General features: G+C 48.1%; 2 protein-coding genes across 2 annotated transcripts; both read left to right on the top strand.

Annotated features, from left to right (window-relative positions):
- The first annotated feature begins 6364 nt into the window (after positions 1–6364).
- On the top strand, positions 6365–8805 carry LOC147989860 (uncharacterized). Its single transcript, XM_087536348.1, has one exon. The coding sequence runs from the start codon at positions 6365–6367 to the stop codon at positions 8414–8416; it is 2052 nt and encodes a 683-aa protein (XP_087392474.1). The 3' UTR covers positions 8417–8805.
- A 4654-nt stretch (positions 8806–13459) lies between these two features.
- On the top strand, positions 13460–16434 carry LOC125550249 (uncharacterized). The gene is made up of 2 exons (XM_048713239.2): positions 13460–13663; positions 13748–16434. Exons 1-2 carry the CDS (start codon positions 13557–13559, stop codon positions 14559–14561), a joined length of 921 nt encoding a protein of 306 aa, XP_048569196.1. The 5' UTR covers positions 13460–13556; the 3' UTR covers positions 14562–16434.
- The last annotated feature ends 4463 nt before the right edge of the window (positions 16435–20897 follow it).

The raw sequence follows: 20897 nt of genomic DNA on the forward strand, positions 1-20897 counted from the left end.
CAAGAAGGTACACATTTGCCATTTTTTGACTATGCACAATAGGGTAAACCCCCATAGCAATTTTTATTAATTAATTAAATAAAGCAGCACAAAAAGTCTAAAATGTTGAGCTGGGCCAGAGAAAGAAAGAAAAAACAAAAAAGAAAGGATACACCTAAAAGAAAAAGAAAAGAAAAAAAATACATCAATTGTGCAAACCAAGCATTGAACAACACATCAAATTTCCTCTTAATCCTATGTTTTAAGAGATTGAGCTCATAGAGATAAGTATCTCCTGGTGATCCATAAAGACCAAGAAGCCGGGATGACGACTTCCATGAAAAATGTCACCTGAATATTTTTCTTCACATCTGCAATTTCTTCAAGGACAAACATGTTATGAGATCTAGTACGGCAAGCATAATCCAAACACTGGTCAAGAAAGGGGCAGGTCCAAAACAGATGTTGTAGTGTCTCCTCTTGCATACAAGAAAGTGTGGCACAATTATATGAATCTAGGTGAAAAGTTTTCCTTCAAAGAAAATTCCTGGTATTTAATCTATCATCCAGGAGCATCCAAAAGAAAACCTTATGTTTGGACTGTTTGGAGCACTTCCAAATCAATTTAAATTGAGGAGGTACTACTTGCAAAGCAACATCACTCTATATGCTTGGGCAACATAAAACACCCCACTGCCCCAGATATAGCTCCACATATATGTGTTCTCCCTAAGCTCTGAATTTTAGAGGGAGTCACACAAGTCTTCCATTTGAGTAAATTCACCAAAAACTTGAGTAGAAAGTGGTAAATGAAAAAGATCTTCCAGATACTCATGTTGAAGCACCTTATGGTCTGTGAGCCATCGATCATCGGCAAAAGAAAATAGATGAGGGAAAATAACTTGAAGACACCCAGTATGCCAAGGGTCAGACCAAAAGAACACACTCCTTCCATTCCCCACATGACACCTGGCAAGGGATTTAAAGTTATCAACCAGGCCCAAATTTGCCTTCCACCAAAAAGATCCTTCCACATGAGTTCCAGGGAGCCTTCCATTACTGTATAGGATTCCCAAATTAAGTAGACCCAGGGGATATTATCTCTGTTATAGAATTTATGCAGATTCTTCATGAGCAAAGCTTTATTCCGTACAAACATGTCCAACACACCTAAGCCCCCTGATCCTTTGGTCCACAAACCGTTTTCCAAGCCACCATGACAGGTTTATGGTCTTCTAGGTCAGGGCCTCTCCAAAGACAATGCCTCAGATATTTGATAACCTGCTGATGTTTAATTGTCACATGAACATGAATGCAACCCATGAAAAATATTGTGAATGAAGCAAGAACTGATTTTACCAGGAGCAATCTTCCAGCCATAGCCATGAAAGAAGCAGTGCCCACTAGTTTCTTGGCCACTCTATTCACCAGAGGGAGGCACTGCTCAACAGTAGGTTTGGTCAGTCCAAGGGACATCCCCAGGTAAGTAAGAGGAAAGTGACCTCGTTTGTAGTTTAGGATATTGATGAACAATTCCACTCTTTCTTCAACAATATTAATAGGAACGCGATTTGACTTATTGTAGTTAACTTTGAGCCCAGTTGCAGAAGCAGAAGTATTCAAAAGAGCTTTAAGGCAAAAAAAGTTGGCTAGCATCAGCCTTCATCAGAACCAAGGTGTTACCAGCATATTGCGCGATAGGCAAATTAGGACATGACTGTACAAGAAGAGCTGGAGCAATGAGAGCTTGGGTCATGGCCTTATTAAGGAAGGACTAAAGCATGTCAGCAGCTAACACAAACAACAGAGGAGAAAGAGGATCTCCCTGTCTCACACTACTTCTACAGTTAAACCTTTTCCCAAGCACCCCATTAAGCATCACAAAGGAAGAACATAACTTAGCTATGCATGTATCCAGCCAATCCATTTCTTGCCAAAACCTTTTGCCCTTAGGATTTCTAAAATGGTCTTGTGCTCAATCGTGTCAAAGGCCTTCTCAAAATCGGACTTAAGAACCACCACTTCCTCCCTTGAGGTTTTACATTGATGAAGGTACTCAAAAGCCCACCCAAGAAAATCATGAATGGCCCTTTCTTTGAGGAAACCGGGGACAATAGATGACAAAGATGAAATTGCCATTACATAGTATAGGCAATTGTTTAGGGGACAAAAACATTGTAGATGCAAATAATGGAAAAAATTAAAGCACCACCAACATGAAGTCAATCATATGTTGTCGCCATCACTTTTCCACGTTCCCAACAACTGCATGCGTTGGGGTATAAATCTTTATAAAAAGTAGACCAAATGCTGGAAATAAACATACAAGCAGAGCCGGTTCAACACTTATTATCACATATGACTTTTTAGCAAAACCAATGCATCATCAACCATTATTACTCAAGGCATGTTCAGAATGATAGCGGAACATAACAAACATAACCAAAATGGGATGAGTAAGAAGCATTTTTTACTTTGGTGGTAAATATGCACATTACATTTGTATAATGCCACCCATGAGTGTAGTAAACATATCTAATTAAGATACTAATCGACAAAAAATAGAGAATCTATGATAATCCTTTATTCAAGTAGAGTACCACACGAGTCTGCTTATTCAAGTGTTGCACTCTTGGAGATTTTAGTAGACAAGGAATAAAAACTGCACTTGGCATACTTCAGGTTAGTAATGGGTTTATAAAGAGTTTAAATTGTGTATGAGAAAAGCAACACCTGACGAAGGGTTTAACCTCCTATTTACACAACAACAACCCTTATGAAGACTAAATCGGTGTCCAAAAGGGCATATAGATATGCATGTTCATCAAGCATGCCATACATTTTACCTAGTAGGGATGCTGAATCGACGCTAAGCAGGCATGGAGATTGGTGGTTAACCTAGATTCCTTATGCGCCAAGGTGATGAAGGCAAAATATTACCCCCAGGGATTTATTCTTGGTATTGCTTTTCCTCAATCGGCGTCACTCACTTGGTAGGGTATCTTACATGGATTGGATCTGCTTAAAGCTGGAGTTATTTGGAGAGTGTGTGATGGAGCTAATATTAATATTTGGAGAGATAATTGGCTCCCGAGAGCCTTAGGCCTTGAAGTTATTGCAACGAAGAATAGGACCAGGATCAAATGGGTATCTAACCTGATTTTGAGTGGACTGAGGAGATGGATTGGGAATTTGATTAGGCACCTATTTTATCCACATGATGCGGAGGAGATCCTAAGTTTGCGATTTCAGTCGCTAGGGGATGATGATTTTGTTGCCTGGCACTTTGAGAACAATGGCTTGTTCTCGGTTAAAAGCGCACACAAGTTTGCACTTAATCTAAAGGATCGTAAAGAAGATGAGTGGCAATATAGTGGTGCAATGTTGGGGAAAGGAAAATTTGGAATATTATTTGGAAGGCTAATGTTCCTCAGAGAATCCGTATTTTTGTGTGGCGTGTTGCTACAAATAGCTTGGTTGTCCAGGTAAACAGAGTTACACCACGAAACCACTCTTTGTACATGTTCTATTTGTGGAGTGAAAGATGAAAGCGCTTTTCATGCGCTAGTCATGTGCCCTATAGGCTTGCGCTGTGCATGGCCATGAGAGATATTTGGGTTTTCCCTGCGGAGGATGCTTTTTAAGTACACCCGAGCTGATTGGTTTCTTATTCTTTTGGATCAATTAAGACCTATACTATGCGTGAACAAATTATATTCATATTCTGGGAGCCTGACATTTGAGAAATGACCTGATTTTTGGTAAGGGGAAAGAATCCGTGTCAGCCTCGACAAACTTTGTACAAAATTATTGGTCATCCTTCGTCGCCTATCATTCTTATCCAGAGATGGACTCGAAAAATAAAGGTAAAAGTTTGATGTCTGGTTTAAGTACTACTCCTAAGCCTTTGGAAGATCAGGCGATATGGCAACCCCCCTCTCCTTCGAACTACATAAAGATCAATGTCGATGCAAGTTCTGTGGGAAGCATTAGTGCGGCGAGTGTGGGGGTGGTGGCCAGGGACTCATCTAGGAGGGCCATCATCTCCTCTTGGGATTTCTTGGGCTTTGTAAAAGCGTGGAGGGGGTGGAGCTTCGGGCTTGTCTTGCCGGTCTTTATATAGGTATCACTCTTCAAAATCATATAATTTTAAAGACTAACTGCGCATTTGTGGTTGCGACCCTTGCAAATGAAAAATTTGACAGGTCACCACTGATGGATTTGAAGAAGGAAGGGATGAGTATCTTCAAGCTTATATCTAATCTTAAGATTTCTGGATCAAGGGTTCAGCCAATGTGGTGGCCCATATGATCACTAAGTTTAGTTTTGATAATAGATTGGATGGTATTCAGCCAATGTGGTGGCCCATATGATTACAAAGCATCGCAAGTTTTTTTTTCCCTAGACCTCTAGGGTTTTCTCGTCCGGCGGCGACTCCTCAGGAATCACCGTGGCCGACCTAGGAAGAGGGCCTCTAGCCATCTCCTTCGTCGGCAAGGTTTCCTAGCGGGTGGCATCTGGCCACCGGAGCTTGGGGTAAGCATGACCTCACAGGCGGCGGGGGCAACGAATATCAATGGATCAACAGCAACAGAGGCGTCAGGGGAAGCAAGGGCACCTGATCCTGTGGGGAATTTGGATGATCTCTTGAACAGACTGGAGATTACGGAGGAGGAAGACGACGCTGTGGATTTGTCGGGTTTGATCGGTGCCCCAGCTCGGGAGACGAGATGGGCGCTGATTCTTAGGGTTTGCGTCAAGACCCCGTTTAGCCATACTGCTTTCTACACAGCTATGCAGGTGGCCTGGGTGTGTGCAAAGGAAGTGAAGTTCAAGCCGCTTGATGATTACACGTTCACAACTGAGTTTCAGTGCTTTGGAGATTGGAATATGGCGATGCATGGAGGTCCTTGGCTATTTCGAAACCAAGCAGTGATAATAGAGGAATATGATGGCCTAACGAATACTAAGAGTCTCCATCTGGACTCTCTTCGTGTTTGGATCAGAATTATGGGTCTCCCAGATTTACTTCGGAATGAGCCTGTAGCGAAGATGCTAGCATCAAAGATGGGAGAGGTCTTGGAGGTTGAACTAGGATTTAATGGTGTTGAGTATGGGAAATTCGTCAGAGTGAGAATAAAAATCAAGATTGAGAAGCCTTTGCTGCGGTTTGTCTCAGGGAATGTGGAGGCAAGGAAACCTGCCCAGAAATTTCGAGTGTTGTATGAAAAAATGCCCCGTTTCTGTGCTCAATGCGGGACAATTGGACATATCGTAGAGCAGTGTGGAGATGGGCTGCACGATCCCTTGAAGTTCCAGTATGGGGATTTTATGATGGTGCCACAAGAGGAGTTCTGGTTCCAACCACGCCGTGAATTTGTGGCCACCCCTGGTGCAAGTTCTATGCGTGGAAGGGGCGCACGTAATGGTACTGGAGTGGGCCAAGGTAACAGAGGAGAACATCAAGCTGGGGATGCTGATAGAAAAGTCCCCAATACTCAAGTGGGGAATGGCGCTGTATATGTGCCAAAGGAAAAAACAGTGAGAATTTAGGAGAAACATCGGAGAGAATGGCTAGGAAGAGATTGGCAGTTTCAAATGAGAAGGCCCCTGGCGGGCAGTTGCTCCTTATGGGAGGAGAGAAGGTTTCAGATATAGTGGGTTCTTTTGAGTCCAGGGCTACTACTAGTACTGATGCTAGCTCACCTCTGAAGATCCAAGAGAAAAAACGTCACAGAAGAGATGATGGTACAGTTGAGATGGAAGATGATCTGTCTGGATCGGCGGCGGCCCGAGAGGGCGACCGCCAGGACCAATGAAAATCTTAAGCTGGAATTGCCGAGGTTTGGGGACGCCCTCGGCAATTCGGTCGCTGTTGTTAGTTCTAATCTTGTCGTAGGTTTAGTCAGCGGTTTGTTTAGTTGTGTCATGCACCTGGTGTTACGTTTAGCATGGAAGTAAGTTAGCAAAGTACTAGTGGGCTAGCTGCGCATGGGGATGGACGTGTGCATGTTGGGTCATAGTGCTCAAGTAGAGTCATGCATGTTGAGGTCTGTTTGCATGTAGCCTGAGACGTGCGAGTTCACGTCGAGGCATCTTTTCTGATGGTTGTTTTGGTCACCCGCCAGACTCGGATCGTGGGATGGCACGATCAGATCGAGCTGCGCTAGGTGGGTTTGTTATGCATGTAACGGTGAGCTTGGCTCCCGAAGTGAATAAGGAGAGAAGAAAGCAAGAAAAGAGGCAAGCAGTTGGGCCTCGAAAATTCCTGTGTTCGTCTTCCTCCCTCCTTCGTTCCTCTCCACCGAGCTCGCGTGTGTAGCCTCGTGTTGGTTCCAACAATTGGTATACAGAGCTAGGTCGCGAGGCGTTTGGAAGCGGCGAGATGGGGGACAAGTCGCCCACGAAGAGCAGCGATGCGGGCAAGGGCGATGGCAACGGCGGCAGAAAGTACACGCCGCCGAGCAAGAGGCTCGGAGCCGGCGTCTCTGACGAGGGCACCGTCGTGGTGAGGACCACGTCGAGGGCAGTCGTCCCTGTCCAGTACCCGCAGCTGACGGAGACGAACTATCATCTTTGGGCAGCGAAGATGAAGATCATCATGCGCCCCCTCGGTGTGTGGTCGGCGGTTGATGGAAACGCCGAGTTCGACGAAGAGAAAGACCAAGGCGCCATGATGGCGATCTCGCAAGCTGTGCCGGATGATGTGATGATGGCCATCGTCGAGTACGACACGGCGAGGGAGGCTTGGTCTGCGATCCGCACAATGTGGGTTGGCGAGGCGCGTGTTACGGAGGCACGCATAAACCAGCTGATGCGGCGGTTCGGTCGCATGCTCATGGAGGACAGCGAGACGATCGCCAGATTCTCTCGCCGGCTGACAGCACTTGTCGGCGAGATCCGGGCGCTTGGTGAAGACTTGAAGGAGAAGGCGGTTGTCAAGCGGCTGTTCGCCGCTATTCCAGATCGCTTCTCCCAGATAATTGGGACCATCGAGCAGTGGGGGGACATGAAGACCATGTCCATGGCTGAAGCCGTGGGCTGCCTGCGTGCGTTCGAGGAGAATGAGTCTGGTCGGCGCCAGGACCGTGGCGATGATGGTGAGAAGCTGTTGCTGGTCTCGCGAGCACAGCTGGAGGCACTGATCCTGAAAGAGAAGAAGAAGGGAGAGGGCTCTAGCAGCAGCAAGCAGGACGGCGACGGGCATGGCACTGGCCGTGGCCAAGATGACGGCAAGAAGAAGGAGCGTCGCAAGTTCGACAAGTCGAAGATTACCTGTTTCAAGTGCGGGGAGAAAGGCCACTTCAAGTCCGAGTGCGAGGTGCTGAAGAAAGAGAAGGCACTCCTAGCTGCTGCCGATTTTGACGACGAGCCGGGGCTGCTGATGGCTGTGGCATGTGAGCTCCCGCCAATGGTGGAGCGCGCCGCAGAAGATATGGAGGTGAAGGAGGTGCTTCGTCCCTTTGCCGTCGAGGCTGACTTTGAAGCTGCAAAGGCGGAGGTTGAGCGGCTGCGCAGCGAGCTAGCTGCGGCCAATGGAAAGCTGCGTGCCGTGTCCGGCCAGTACATGACAGAGGCGGAGGAGAGATCAACTGCAAGTGGTGACGTGCTCCTGCTTGAGAATATGCGTGTGTCAGAGGAGGCTGCCAAGCTAGCACATGAGGACAATGCAAAGCTGCTGGAGGTGCAGTGTGTGCTCCGCGAAGAGAACAGCGGATTGCGTGATCTCATGAAGAAGGCAACGACAGGAACCATGCAAGCCAGTGCAGTGACAGCGGCAACGGCGCCGGTAGCTGCGACGACAGACGTGAAGTCGCCGGATGTGGGAAAACTGGCCGTGAAGCTGCCATCATTGAACTGCAAGGAGAACCACACCGGTGTCGTCGAGCTGAATGAAGAAAAAATCAGTCCTAAACTAGGTGCCCGAGAGGAGTACAGCGGTGAGCTTTGGTATCTTGACACAGGTGGAAGTAATCACATGTCTGGTAATGTGAAGATGTTCAGCTATCTTGACACTGGCATTAAGGGGACTGTGCGGTTCGGAGATGGGTCTATTGTTGAAGTTTGTGGCCGTGGAAGTGTTTTGTTCAGTTGTTGTGCTGGCAAGCAACATGTGCTCAAGAATGTGTATTTCATTCCAAAGCTCAGAAGCAATATAGTAAGTCTGGGCCAGCTTGATGAAGAAGGGTACAAGTCAGTACTACACCGAGGGATCTTGAGCGTGTTTGATGGCTCCCGAGAGCTAGTAGCCAGAGCACCAAGATCCAAGAATCGGCTCTATCCTCTGAATCTGAAGAAATCCATGAGCCTGTTGTGTAATATGGAGAAGCTGCATGAAGGAGCTCCCATGGTGGCGGATGAAACAAAGACCAGGCGTGGAGACTCATCCAGCACGAGACAGCGCCTCCGACGCCGAGCCATGAAGATCATTGCGTAAGAAAGCAAGTTGAGTAACAAGATTAGGGAGGTGAATGTTAGTTCTAATCTTGTCGTAGGTTTAGTCAGTGGTTTGTTTAGTTGTGTCATGCACCTGGTGTTACGTTTAGCATGGAAGTAAGCTAGCAAAGTACTAGTGGGCTAGCTGCGCATGGGGATGGACGTGTGCATGTTGGGTCATAGTGCTCAAGTAGAGTCATGCATGTTGAGGTCTGTTTGCATGTAGCCTGAGACGTGCGAGTTCACGTCGAGGCATCTTTTCTGATGGTTGTTTTGGTCACCCGCCAGACTCGGATCGTGGGATGGCACGATCAGATCGAGCTGCGCTAGGTGGGTTTGTTATGCATGTAACGGTGAGCTTGGCTCCCGAGGTGAATAAGGAGAGAAGAAAGCAAGAAAAGAGGCAAGCAGTTGGGCCTCGAAAATTCCTGTGTTCGTCTTCCTCCCTCCTTCGTTCCTCTCCACCGAGCTCGCGTGTGTAGCCTCGTGTTGGTTCCAACAGCTGTCGGAATTACTACGGCAGCATAGTCTTGATGTTCTTTTCCTCTCGGAGACTCACTTGAATGATTCGAGCGGGGAAAGATTGCGTGTGAAGCTTGGCTTTGATAGTAAGTTTGTTTCACCGAGCGATGGAAGGGGTGGAGGTTTGATCATGATGTGCAAGAACAATGTTAATATGCAGCTGAATTATTATCACGACAACTTCATTGATGTTGTGGTCAAAGGAGCGGATCCTAGTACAGACTGGAGGTTAACGGGTATGTATGGTGAGCCGGTTTGGAGACATAAGCATCGTACATGGAAACGTTTCCGTGATCTACATGCCAAGGGTAATCTGCCTTGGGTTGTGATAGGGGATCTAAATGAGATTTTGTATTCATCAGAGAAAGAGGGAGGTAATGCGAGATCCTTATCATATATGTCCGCGTTTAGGGATTGTTTGGCTGATTGTTCGCTAGAAGACCTTGGTTATATTGGCAACAAATTCACTTGGAAGAGGGGGAGAATCAGAGAGAGACTGGATAGAGCTGTGGGGAACATGGCATGGGCTGGTATGTTTCCTGATGCAGTTGTGCACCACCTTACTATGGGTGGTTCGGATCACAGGCCGATTATGATCGACACATCTACGTATACTTTGCCTACTAGCGGCACTAGCAGACGGCGAAAACGCTTTGAAGGCAAATGGCTAAGGGAGGAAACAGTGGGTGATTTGGTGGCAACGGCATGGGAACACTCACCCCCAAATACACCGATCTTGGCAAGACTTGCAGCAGTACATGATGAGCTGCATGAGTGGGACAAAAATGTACTCAAGGCTCCTCGTAAGAGAATCAGGGACCTGACGAAATAGGTTGACCGTATATTAGCTGGACCGATGGATGAGCATACTACTCAGCGCCAACATGAAATAACAACGCAGTTGGAACTTGCGTTGGAACAGGAAGAAGTGTACTATATGCAGCGGAGTAGGAGTGATTTCCTTAAGTATGGGGACCGCAATACAGCGTATTTCCAGCACAGTGCATCAACTAGGCGCAAGAAAAATATAATTGTGAAGCTAAAAGATGCAACTGGCGTTCTTAGAGAAGGAAATGAGGAGATCAAGCCTCTGATACAATCTTATTTTAACGAACTCTTCACATCAGAGGTCTTGGGGACCGATGAAACCTTGCTAGAAAGAGTTACACCACGGGTCACTCAGGTGATGAATGATACTTTGCTCAAACCATATACGGCAGAGGAAGTTCGAAAGGCTATGTTTAGTATTGGCGATTTCAAGGCCCCAGGTACTGACGGGCTGCATGCAGTTTTTTATAAAAAGTTTTGGTCTATCGTGGGTGATAAGGTGACAGAAGAGGTTCTGAACGCCCTCAATAGCCGTGTTATACCGGAGGGGTGGAATGATACAGGAGTGGTGTTGATACCAAAAGTTGATTGCCCTGAACTTATTTCCCAGTTTAGGCCAATAAGTCTTTGTAACGTCGTCTATAAGGTAATCTCTAATGTGCTATCTAATAGATTGAAAGTATTACTACCAGATATTATCTCTCCGACCCAAAGTGCCTTTGTGCCGGGGAGATTGATTACAGATAATGTACTAGTGGCTTATGAGTGTTTCCACGTGATTAAGAAAAAGAGACAAGGAAAGAGTGGCTTGTGTGCGGTGAAGCTCGATATGCATATGGCCTATGATCGCGTCGAATGGAATTTTCTCCGAGATATGATGACCAGATTGGGCTTCCATAGTTCATGGGTGGAGATGATTATGGCTTGTGTTACTTCTGTTAATTACATAATGTGGTTCAATGGAGATGAAACAGAGGCATTCACTCCTACAAGGGGGCTCAGGCAGGGAGACCCCTTGTCTCCTTATTTATTCTTAATCTGTGCTGATGGGTTATCCAGTCTATTAGCGCACGGAGAGTTGATCGGTGGTATCCAAGGGATTAGGGTGTGCCGTAGTGCACCATCAGTTTCACCCTTGTTATTTGTTGATGATTCCCTTATTCTGATGAGGGCGGATACGTTGAATGCCACGTCACTCAGAAATGCTCTAGACATGTACTGTGCTAGCTCAGGACAACTGGTTAGCGATGCAAAATCCAGTGTGTTCTTCAGTCCCAATACTTCAGTGGAAGTGCGAGCGGATATCTGTTCACAACTTAATATTGTCTCAGAGGCGATTTCGGATAAGTACTTGGGGTTACCGTCAAAAGTTGGAATTGACCGAAGTGACAATTTTCAACATCTAGTTGATAGAGTTTGTGTACTTATTAATGGGTGGATCTCAAAAATGTTATCAATCAGCGGGAAAGAAACTCTTTTGAAGGCGGTGGCATAGGCTACCCCGGTTTATGCCATGTCGGTTTTTAATATCCTGAAGAATTTTTGTAAGGCTATCTGTGATGCTATTGCTAGATATTGGTGGGGTAACACGCAAGAAAAAAAGAAGATCCACTGGAAGGCGTGGTGGAAGATGTGCATTCCTAAGAAAGAGGGAGGTATGGGCTTTCGTGATTTACATTGTTTTAACAAAGCTATGCTAGCGAAGCAGTGTTGGAGGCTACTATCCGATCCAGTCTCTCTATGTGCCCAAGTACTACGGACGAAATATTATCCGGATGGGGACTTGATGAATGCATCTTTGAAAAAAAAGGTTCATCGTATACTTGGCAGAGTATCATGGCGTGTATGAAAACCTTCAAGCTAGGGGCGATTTGGCGACCAGGGAATGGTGCTTCAATTGATATTTGGTCTGACCAGTGGATACCACAAGCCATGACCGCAAGGTAATGACCCCTAGGAAGCTATGTTTGTTACAGAAAGTCCAGGACTTGATTGATCCAATTTCTGGAAATTGGGATGAGCAGCTCGTGCGTGAAAACTTCTGGCCGGTTGATGCAGAGAGGATATTGCAAATTCCGTTGTCATCTCATGGACAATCAGACTTCATCTCATGGCATTTTTACGAAGTCAGGTTGCTTTACTGTCCGCTCAGCGTATCATATTACATGGAAAAATGAATATAGGACACGAGCTCGGTTGGACTCGGGAGGAGGCAGAATTGATCCACATCCTGTGTGGAAGTCTCTTTGGGGAAGAACTGTCCCTCCTAAAGTACATGTGTTCAACTGGCGGGTGTTACATGGGATCGTTCCGTGCTACTGCACATTAACAGATCGTCATATGAAGTCCCCTGTAATATGCCCAGTTTGTCGAACTACCCCTGAGGATCTCCGCCATATGTTGTTTACATGTGACAGATCCAAGAAGGTGTGGGAGGAACTCGGTTTGAAACCTACCATTGAAAATGTTGTAGCACAAGAGAGGTCAGGTTCAGTTATTTTAGAAAAGCTTCTCTGTTCGGACCTCGAGGGAGAAGCAAGGATCCCGATTGCAAATGGAGTTGAGATGATTATGGTAGCAGCTTGGTATCTTTGGTGGGATCGTCGGAAAATTAGCCACGACGAGAAGTGTGGCACCCCGGTCCGTACATCAATGAGTATACGGGGCATCGTTGCTAATGCTCTCGCTATGAAACCAGGGGTAAAGGACAGAAAAGTGAGGTGGGAGAGGCCTACTATGGGGGCCTTAAAGCTTAATGTGGATGCAAGTTACCATGCTGATGAAGGATCAGGAGCAACGGGAGCAGTAATTCGGGATTGTACGGGCGCTTTTATTGCAGGATGTTGTTATTATAAACATGCACCATCCATGGAGGCTCTTGCTCTACTTGATGGCTTACGCCTAGCTGACAATCTGGGCATTTCAACTCTGGTAGTAGAGTCTGACTCACTAGAGATTGTCCAAGCTATCCTTGACCCATCAGATTACCGTGCTTCAGCAGCGGTTGTTACTGATGACTGTCGAAAGTTATTGACTGCGTTCGCCAGGGCGACTGTTGTTCATTATGCTCGGGAAGGTAATGCGGCAGCACATGGGCTTGCTCGGGCTAGTTACAGAGGAAATTTTTCTGAAGAGTGGCGAGATAAACCTCCTGATTTCTTGCTCCCCTTCCTTGTAACTGATATGATTATTGTTTAATAAAGGTTGCCAAATCTCAAAAAAAAAAAAGCTAACCATGTTCCGCCCGGCTTGGTGAATTTGGTAATGAACGATTGTGATAACTCAATTGGTTAATTAATATATGAGGTGGTATTCAATTCTTTTTTGAAAAAAAAGCGACGCTTACTTGAATTCGCTATCTGAGTCATGAATTCGCCTAAACTGTAGGAAACGGAACAAATGTTTTTCTCAGGCACAGTGCACTGAAGAAACAAAAATATGCCGGCTGAACCGATTAAAGTGAGGTACAGTACTAAATATGGCTATTGTTGGCAAGCACGCAGAATTTGACCACAGCTTTTCCCTTGGGTAATCGATCCAGTACATTCTGCAGTTTGGTAAGCATGCATGCAGACGGTAGGATTGAGGTGGAGATGGAGGGCTGTGCAAAAACCCCGGCCGCGAGAACGACGAGCCACGCCTCCTCTCTCCGCTTGTTCCTCTCCGCCAACCATTCACCAGTACAATCCTCTCCACCTCTCATTCTTCCGCCATTTCCCTCTCTCTCTTGTACAATCAATCAAGGAGTGGTCTGCTAGGTGACCGAGCTAGGCAGCAGTCCGGCGAAGGCGATGGCCGCGTTGTTCACGGCGAAGCTAGGGCGTCAGGCGTCCGGGTACCTGCAGGACAAGTACAAGCAGGCGAGGCTGGCCCTCGGCGACGTAACTCCGGCAGAGCTGTAAGTTTATTCATTCGCATTGCATAATTGCATTTGCATCTATGTATAACTCAACTCATGGTGAATGCATGAATTCGGCCGTAGGGCTGTGCAGGAGGCGACCAACGACGACGCGTGCGTCCCGGACGCCAAGACGCTGGCGTCCATCGCGGAGGCGGCCTTCGACATCGACGACTACTGGCGGATCGCCAACGTGCTCCACCGCCGCCTCGGCTGCGTCCACGACTGGAAGGAGTGGCGGCCGGTCTACAAGGCGCTCGTCGTCCTCGAGTTCCTCCTCACCCACGGCCCCGAGGAGCTCCCCGGGGACTTCCTCCCGGACATGCAGGCCCTGCGCGACCTCCGCGGCTTCACCTACACCGACGACAAGGGCTTCGACTGGGGCGCCTCCATGCAGCGCCGCGCCGACAGCGTCGTCGGCCTCCTCACCGACGCCGACCGCCTCAAGGACGCGCGCCAGAGGGTCCGCTCCCTGTCCTTCTCCCACGACGGCGGCGCCGGCAGCCCCACCTCCTCCGTCGCCTCCTCGGGCTCCTCCCGGGCCTCCCGCGGCACCTGGTCCTTCGCCTCCTCCTCGCCGCACTACTCCGATAGCCCCACCTTCGTCTGCCTCTGCGGCCCCAACGTCGACTACCGCCATGACAAGAAGTTCGACGCCTACACCGCCGACGACAAGCGTGATCTCGTCGACGACCAGGAGGTCGACGACTACCCTACTCCGCACAGCCAAGGAAGCTGGCTCGAGGAATCGGCCTCCTTGTCCGGCTCCCCGGTCAGCTGCGGCAGCGCCAGAAGCGCCGGCGGTGGCAGGAGGGCGTCCGGCTTCAATAGCTTGTCTCAGCCTGAGAGAAGGAACAGCAGCAAGAAGCTCCAGCGCCAGCTTTCCTTGCACTATTAATTAATTTTAGTTGCCTTATTCATTCATCGTTCATCCATCATTTTGTTGCTGAAAGAAGTGTATTAATTCTTTGTTTTGCTTACTAGATTCCACCCGCTGCGCTAGCTGCTGGTGCAAGTACCTCAATCACCTCAAAATTTAGCAGATTTGTAATATCGTTTTCATTAGCCATTAGTCTCTATGTTGAAAGAGTTTCTGTTGAAGAAATAGCTAGGCCTACAACTTTTCCCATGTCTTTTTGTTTGATGTCGATCTTGATTTTTTTTTTTGGAGTATTTGATGTCTTGATGTTGGAAACCTTATTTTGAGATTTGAAGGATGGCATTTGCTAACATGGTTTTTCTAACAATAAACACATCTTTAATGGAAATAAACATAATCTACTAGTAGGGATGAAATGTAGTGTCGGTCATTTAATTCACAAGAGAACTACTCCCTCCGTCCCATAATACTAGTAAGCGTGCACGTGTAACACACGTATAATCATAGAAAAATACGAGATACCATGCAAATCACTATCTAACAATAGCACACTTACAAAAAGTTGGACCATCTCAAGGTTTTCTTCTAGCTCTGCACCAATACTTTTTACTGAAAAAGAATCATACACGCCTACCTACGTATTGTATGACATAGCCATAAATCTGTCTTAAAATGATACCATGAATCTAGTGAATCCACAATGAATCTTTCAACTGAACTAAATCCACGACAAGAATTATGGGACGGAGGAAGTAATATTTTTACATGCTTTGGGATTGTGAAATGGAATAATGATAAGTTAATCTTAAGGCCCATAAAAATATAAGAACAAAAATTACCTACAATATATAGTAAGACAACAGTCAACTAAAATTTGATTGTAGAACTGTAGGATGTTGGTTTATTACCAATAAAATTCATTGCTGATTAGTAGGTCAAGTTCCCTCTGAAGGATAACAATAATGGCGGCATGATCTTGAGGAGCATCAACATGATTGCAGCGTACCTAATGCTCAACCCCTGAATCTTCCTTCAACTATTGCCAACGATTCAGTTTATCCACATGCACCGTGAAACTCGATCAATTGAACAAAAGCTATAATGTAAACAAATTAATGTAACATTTTCTAAGTCTGTCCTCTTATTTAGCATACTAAATTTTCCTTTCTCTAAAAGAACAATTTCATACACAATATGTACACAAAAGGAAAACCAAAAAACTCCAGTTCATGACAAGTATTTAGCATACTAAAATTTTCCTTTCTCTAAAAGAACAATTTCATACACAATATGTACACAAAAGGAAAACCAAAAAACTCCAGTTCATGACAAGTATATAGTTTGGTAGATAGAAAGACTCTTACGACATGGATCATAAAATAATTTGTGGAAATATATGTATGTTTGTCCTTAAGTAGGTTAAACGTCTTTGCTCGGAGAAAATTAGAAGTACATAAGAAAAAATTTCAAGGGTTCTACATTCAACGGCTGCAAAAACTTCAGGTAGTACATGATATACATGGCATAAGTTTCTTTCAGATTTATCGCATACCCATAAATGCAAGCCAACTCAAACAGTGCCTTGCATGCATATACTGCAAGAGAGCATTAACCATGTGAGCGCATATAAATCAAGCTTGCCCGAACAAAACAGAAGGAAATCACTCGTAGAGAAATCAGATAACCATATGAAGTTATTAACTTCCACCTTCTCATCATTCAAATGCACCCTCTAGGAGCAGCAGTGGATAAACTGAATCGTTGCAAGCTAGTAACTAAAATAACCCCACAAACTACAATAAAAAACTGAATCCATGATAAGAAAAATCTAAACTGAATACCTTGTAGACCATGCCACATATGCTCAAAATAGATAAATGGATCAACGTGACAGTAGGTTAATATATTAGGGCAAGAATGAAGTGGGTATGTGGGGTAGAGCAATCAACGTGTTGGGTCAATAACTGCAGGGAGTCAATCCGGAGGAGGCGGCTGACCGGTGAACATTTACGATATTTTCTAGGCCACAAAAAGTGTCTGGGACCAATTAAGTCATTCCCAAAAACAAATATGAGGCGAACCTGATGGATCATCACCTCAATTTTTGCCACCACGTTGTATGTGATCCCCTAATTCGAGTGTGGTGGATTGGTGCAGACATTCCTCCAAGCCAACAAAAACTGCATTCAGTTTCAGTAAGGAGATACATGATTAAAGGAGTATCAAACACTCACCTCTATGTTTCAAGTAGAGGAAACAATTCCTTGGAGCTAGTGGTGCGTAAAAAATATTTTCTATATATTATAACTTGTACATGATGTTTCCTATCTCCAAACATTTATTGGCATGATCAACATAGCATAGCTATCAAGGATCAAGTATTTGCAATGTAAGCGGCAACATTCCACGAAGCTATGAAGCATTCAGTGAATTTGCATTGATTCTGAAGAGATAGTGAATTTGAATTTCTGCAACCTGCCAAATTTAACTATTTAAAAATGAGGTCACAATCAAAAAATGTTGTGCTAGTCAACCAAAAAGATTAATCATAGGATTGTGAGTTTATAGTGCAAAATTGGAAATAATAAGCAGTACACATCCCAATTTCAAATTCCTAGCAATGCTTTTCATGTAACATTTTCATAGAGTATGAGCCCATAAAGACATCTTACCATATGTCATGATTATTAACTATGAACAAGAAACTAAAACCAACCTTCTAACAAATACGGCATCGCCGCATTACAAACGATGGCCGAGCTAAAATTAAAAACATGAGAAAGTAAAAAATACATGTATGCTATTGGTAGTACCATCAATCCAGAACAAGATCATAATTTTTTTTCAAAAATATATACGGCCACAAAGAAAAAGAAAATGGTGAATGCTCTGTAGAACACGAAACATATGCCCAAAATAAAGATTCGAGCTAACAAGACATGGGTTGAATAGATCAAGGGAAAATCAGTTACACTCTTTGTTAGTGATATGGATATGTCTTAGTATATCGTTTTGTTAATTATTTGCAGGCCTATATATTTGCATGGAGTCCATGTCCAGCTTCTGACGGCATGTAAGTAGGCCAAATGAAATTGTCATGTGGAATGCAATGTATACAACTCACATGCATGCACATTGTATCCTTTCCCTTACCAGATTCTAAAATGGACTAAAGCATTAATAAGAATTCCTCTAGCTTACATTACTTTGGGCAATGGAGAGGGTTGTAGGTCGCTTCCTGTTGTATTCCATTATCTTCTCATCAGACACTTGGGCATCCCAATTTTGACCCCAATTCAGTTGTTCTCGCAGATTTTTCACCTAGGGCATTTGCATTCCCATGATTAGGCGTGATTGTCAGGTCCTTAAATGGAGAACATTCTTCTGATCGTAATGGAGATGCAGGTGGATGATGATTATTCATCTGTGTGAAGGTAAATCCATGGGGAAGTGAAGAAATCAGTACATGCACATAATTGAGCATAAATACTCGCTCCTTATTGATGATGATTACTTACGAGAAAGTATATGGGTTTCCTTGGCGCTCCAATTGGTGAGGGATTTTTTGCAGAAAGAGCTCCATGGGCATGTCGTGGGAGGCATGGAGGGCCGTCGGCGACGTGCGCGGGTAGGCGTGGAGCGGACGCGCGCTGGGGGCGGCCGGGCGCGGGGGCGCGCAAGGCGGCGTCTGGGACGGGGACTGGCGGGGGAGTAGGGGCGGCCGGACGGGCGCGGACGCCGGGGGAGGCCGGGCGCGGCGGGCACTGGTGGAGGAGTGTTGGCTGTGGTAGAGGAGCAAGGGCGGACGGGGAGCAGGGGCGACCGAGCGCGGAGCCAGGAGTGGGGCGGAGGGGCGGCTGGGCGCGTCGGATGCAGCGGGGCAGAGGATGTCGGGTGGTGGGTGCGACATATGCCAACGGGTGGCTTATCTTTGTGGGAACCAGTAAGACATCGCCGGTGCCTGGAAGCGGGATGAGGCGAAGACATGCACGCCGGCGGATCTTACCCAGCTTCGGGGCTCTCCGAGGAGATAACACCCCTACGGCTGCTCTGCGGGGTCTCCGCATGCTCACTCGATGAATCAAGTAGCTACACAACACTCCTTGAGCTGTTTTTGGGGGGAGGAGGAAGAAAGGGCACGGCTAGCCTGCTTCTTCTCCTTGTGTGGAGTCTAGAACTAGCAGGGGGTCCAACCCTTTGCATGGGTGCTCCGGGGGGTTTATATAGGCCTACCCCCCGGGGGTACAATGGTAATCCGGCTGGGCGCGGGGCCCAGCCGTCTGTGACTGCGCTCGCCGGCTTCTGCGCCGGCTGCTGGGGCCCGCCGACGGGTGGGTCCCGCTGGCTGCCAACTCCTTGGTCGACAGGCAGGCCCCACTGTCCGGGGCCAGGTCAGCGGCTGGTCACTGTGGCTTCATCTTGTTGACGTGAGCTTCATCGTGGTAAGCGCGGCTACAGTACCGCCGTCTGTCGGACGATCGCTGTAGCCTTACCGCGTCTTGTCTCCTTAATGGGGCGTCTTCTTCGAGGGAGGCGGCAAGCCGGCTGCGGGGAGCCGGCTCTGTCTTGGGCCGGCTGGTTGGAAGCGTGGCCGCCTTCGGCCGTCTCTCTGCGCAAAGGGGCCCACCGCCTGTGGGCCGCGCTGGCAGCCCATCGTGGGTGAGGCCAGGGTCAACATGGCAACAGTGCTGCGCCGGACGGGTCATGCCTACCCCGTACGGCGCACTGTGCCAGGCGTGCCCCGGGATTCGAGGGTGGCAGGCTCTTCTGTAGCCACGCCCCGTCGCACCGCCGTTAGGTGGGTGCAAACTTTGTGGGTACGGTCTTGACTGCTTTACGAGGAGCCGGCTTCTTGGAGTCGGCCTTCTCATAGCCGGCTTCTTGGAGTCGGCCTTCTTATGAGGGCTAGAGCCGGACCACCTTCCGAAAGCCGGCCTTGATCGCAGCCAGCTAGGGGAAGGCGGCCCCGCGTCTTGGATTCTTGAGAGCCAGGCGGGCTCGTAATTTTTTCAAAAGTGCCAAGGGAGGCCGGCTAGGCTACCCATGGCTATTTACTCCGACAGTAGTCCCCGAAGCTGATTGAGCTCCGAGGTGAGCAGTGGGGACGAGAAGCTTGGTCAGCTTCCTATCCTGAAGAGCCGGCTTCGCGGGCGTACGCCGACTTCAGATAGCCCCGCGTAGGCGGGAGGAGAGGGGACCTGTGTGCTGACCATGGGCCCTCTCACGGCCACGTGGCGGCAGGATCCTGCGAGCGCACGCGCGCGACGGGACGCCGCCGCAGGCCCGGGCCTGCCACTCGCGAGCCTCGGTCCGGGCGCGGATCTCCCATGGCCCACAGGGCCGCTCGCCTTCTCAAGGCAGTTTTCGTCTCGCCATTAAGGATCGATAATCGCGGGGCGTGGGGAGTGGGCACGATCGATCCCCACGCTTCCCCACGCCACGCCTCCTCGGCTCCGCCACGTGAGCCTATAAGTAGGGGGAGGAGGGGGAGCGACAGAGGTTCGCGCGCTCCCTCCCACTCCGTCCCTCCTAACCCTCGTCTTCTTCCTTTCGCCGCCGCCGCAGCCTCCCGTCTCAGCGCCGTCGCGTCTCCACGCCACCTCGCTCCCATGGCGTTGTCAAGCTCCTGGGACGGCTCCAACGTGCATGAAGACCACGTGGAGTTCCTTCGCCAGACCCGGCGCCTACCCGGCGCCGACCGCGTACAGGTCCGCCTGGCGCCCGCGAGGGAGATCTCGCCGGCGCCGGAGGAGGGCGAGTGGGTCGTCTTCCGCTCGCACTGCCTGCGCGGCTTCGGCCTCCCGGCGAGCGGGTTTCTGCGCTCCTTCCTCGACTTCTACAACCTCCAGCCGCATCACCTCACGCCCAATGCGGTGATGCTGCTGTCGGCCTTCGTCTCCCTCTGCGAAGGCTTCTTGGGGCTGCTCCCCACGCTGGAGCTCTGGGGAGAGTTCTTCCAGAGCAAGCTCGGCACAGTCGTCGCCGGCGTGCCCGCCCCCTGCGGAGCCTTCATCGCCATGAGGAGGGCGAGCGAGAACAATCCGTTCCCGCCCATCCCCCTGATCCAGTCGGTAAAGGTCTGACAGAGATCTTATTTCTATGTGAAGAACGTCGCCGAGCAAGAAGACTACATCAACCTGCCGGCTTACGTAGCCGGCCCGCCGGCTGGGAGGCAGCCCTCGTGGAGCTTCCGGTCCCGGTCGTTGTCTCCGGCCGGGAACGCCGCCATCTCCCGGCTTCGAGTGCTGATTCAGTCGGAAGGCTTGCGCGGGGCCGACTTGGTGGCCGCCTTCGTGGAGCGCCGGATCCTTCCTCTCCAAAGCCGGCCCCATATGATGTGTCAGATGAGCGGCC

This window comes from Triticum urartu, chromosome 1A (assembly GCF_056163025.1).
Source record: "Triticum urartu cultivar PI428250 chromosome 1A, HENAU_Tu73, whole genome shotgun sequence".
NCBI classification, from domain to species: Eukaryota; Viridiplantae; Streptophyta; class Magnoliopsida; order Poales; family Poaceae; genus Triticum; species Triticum urartu.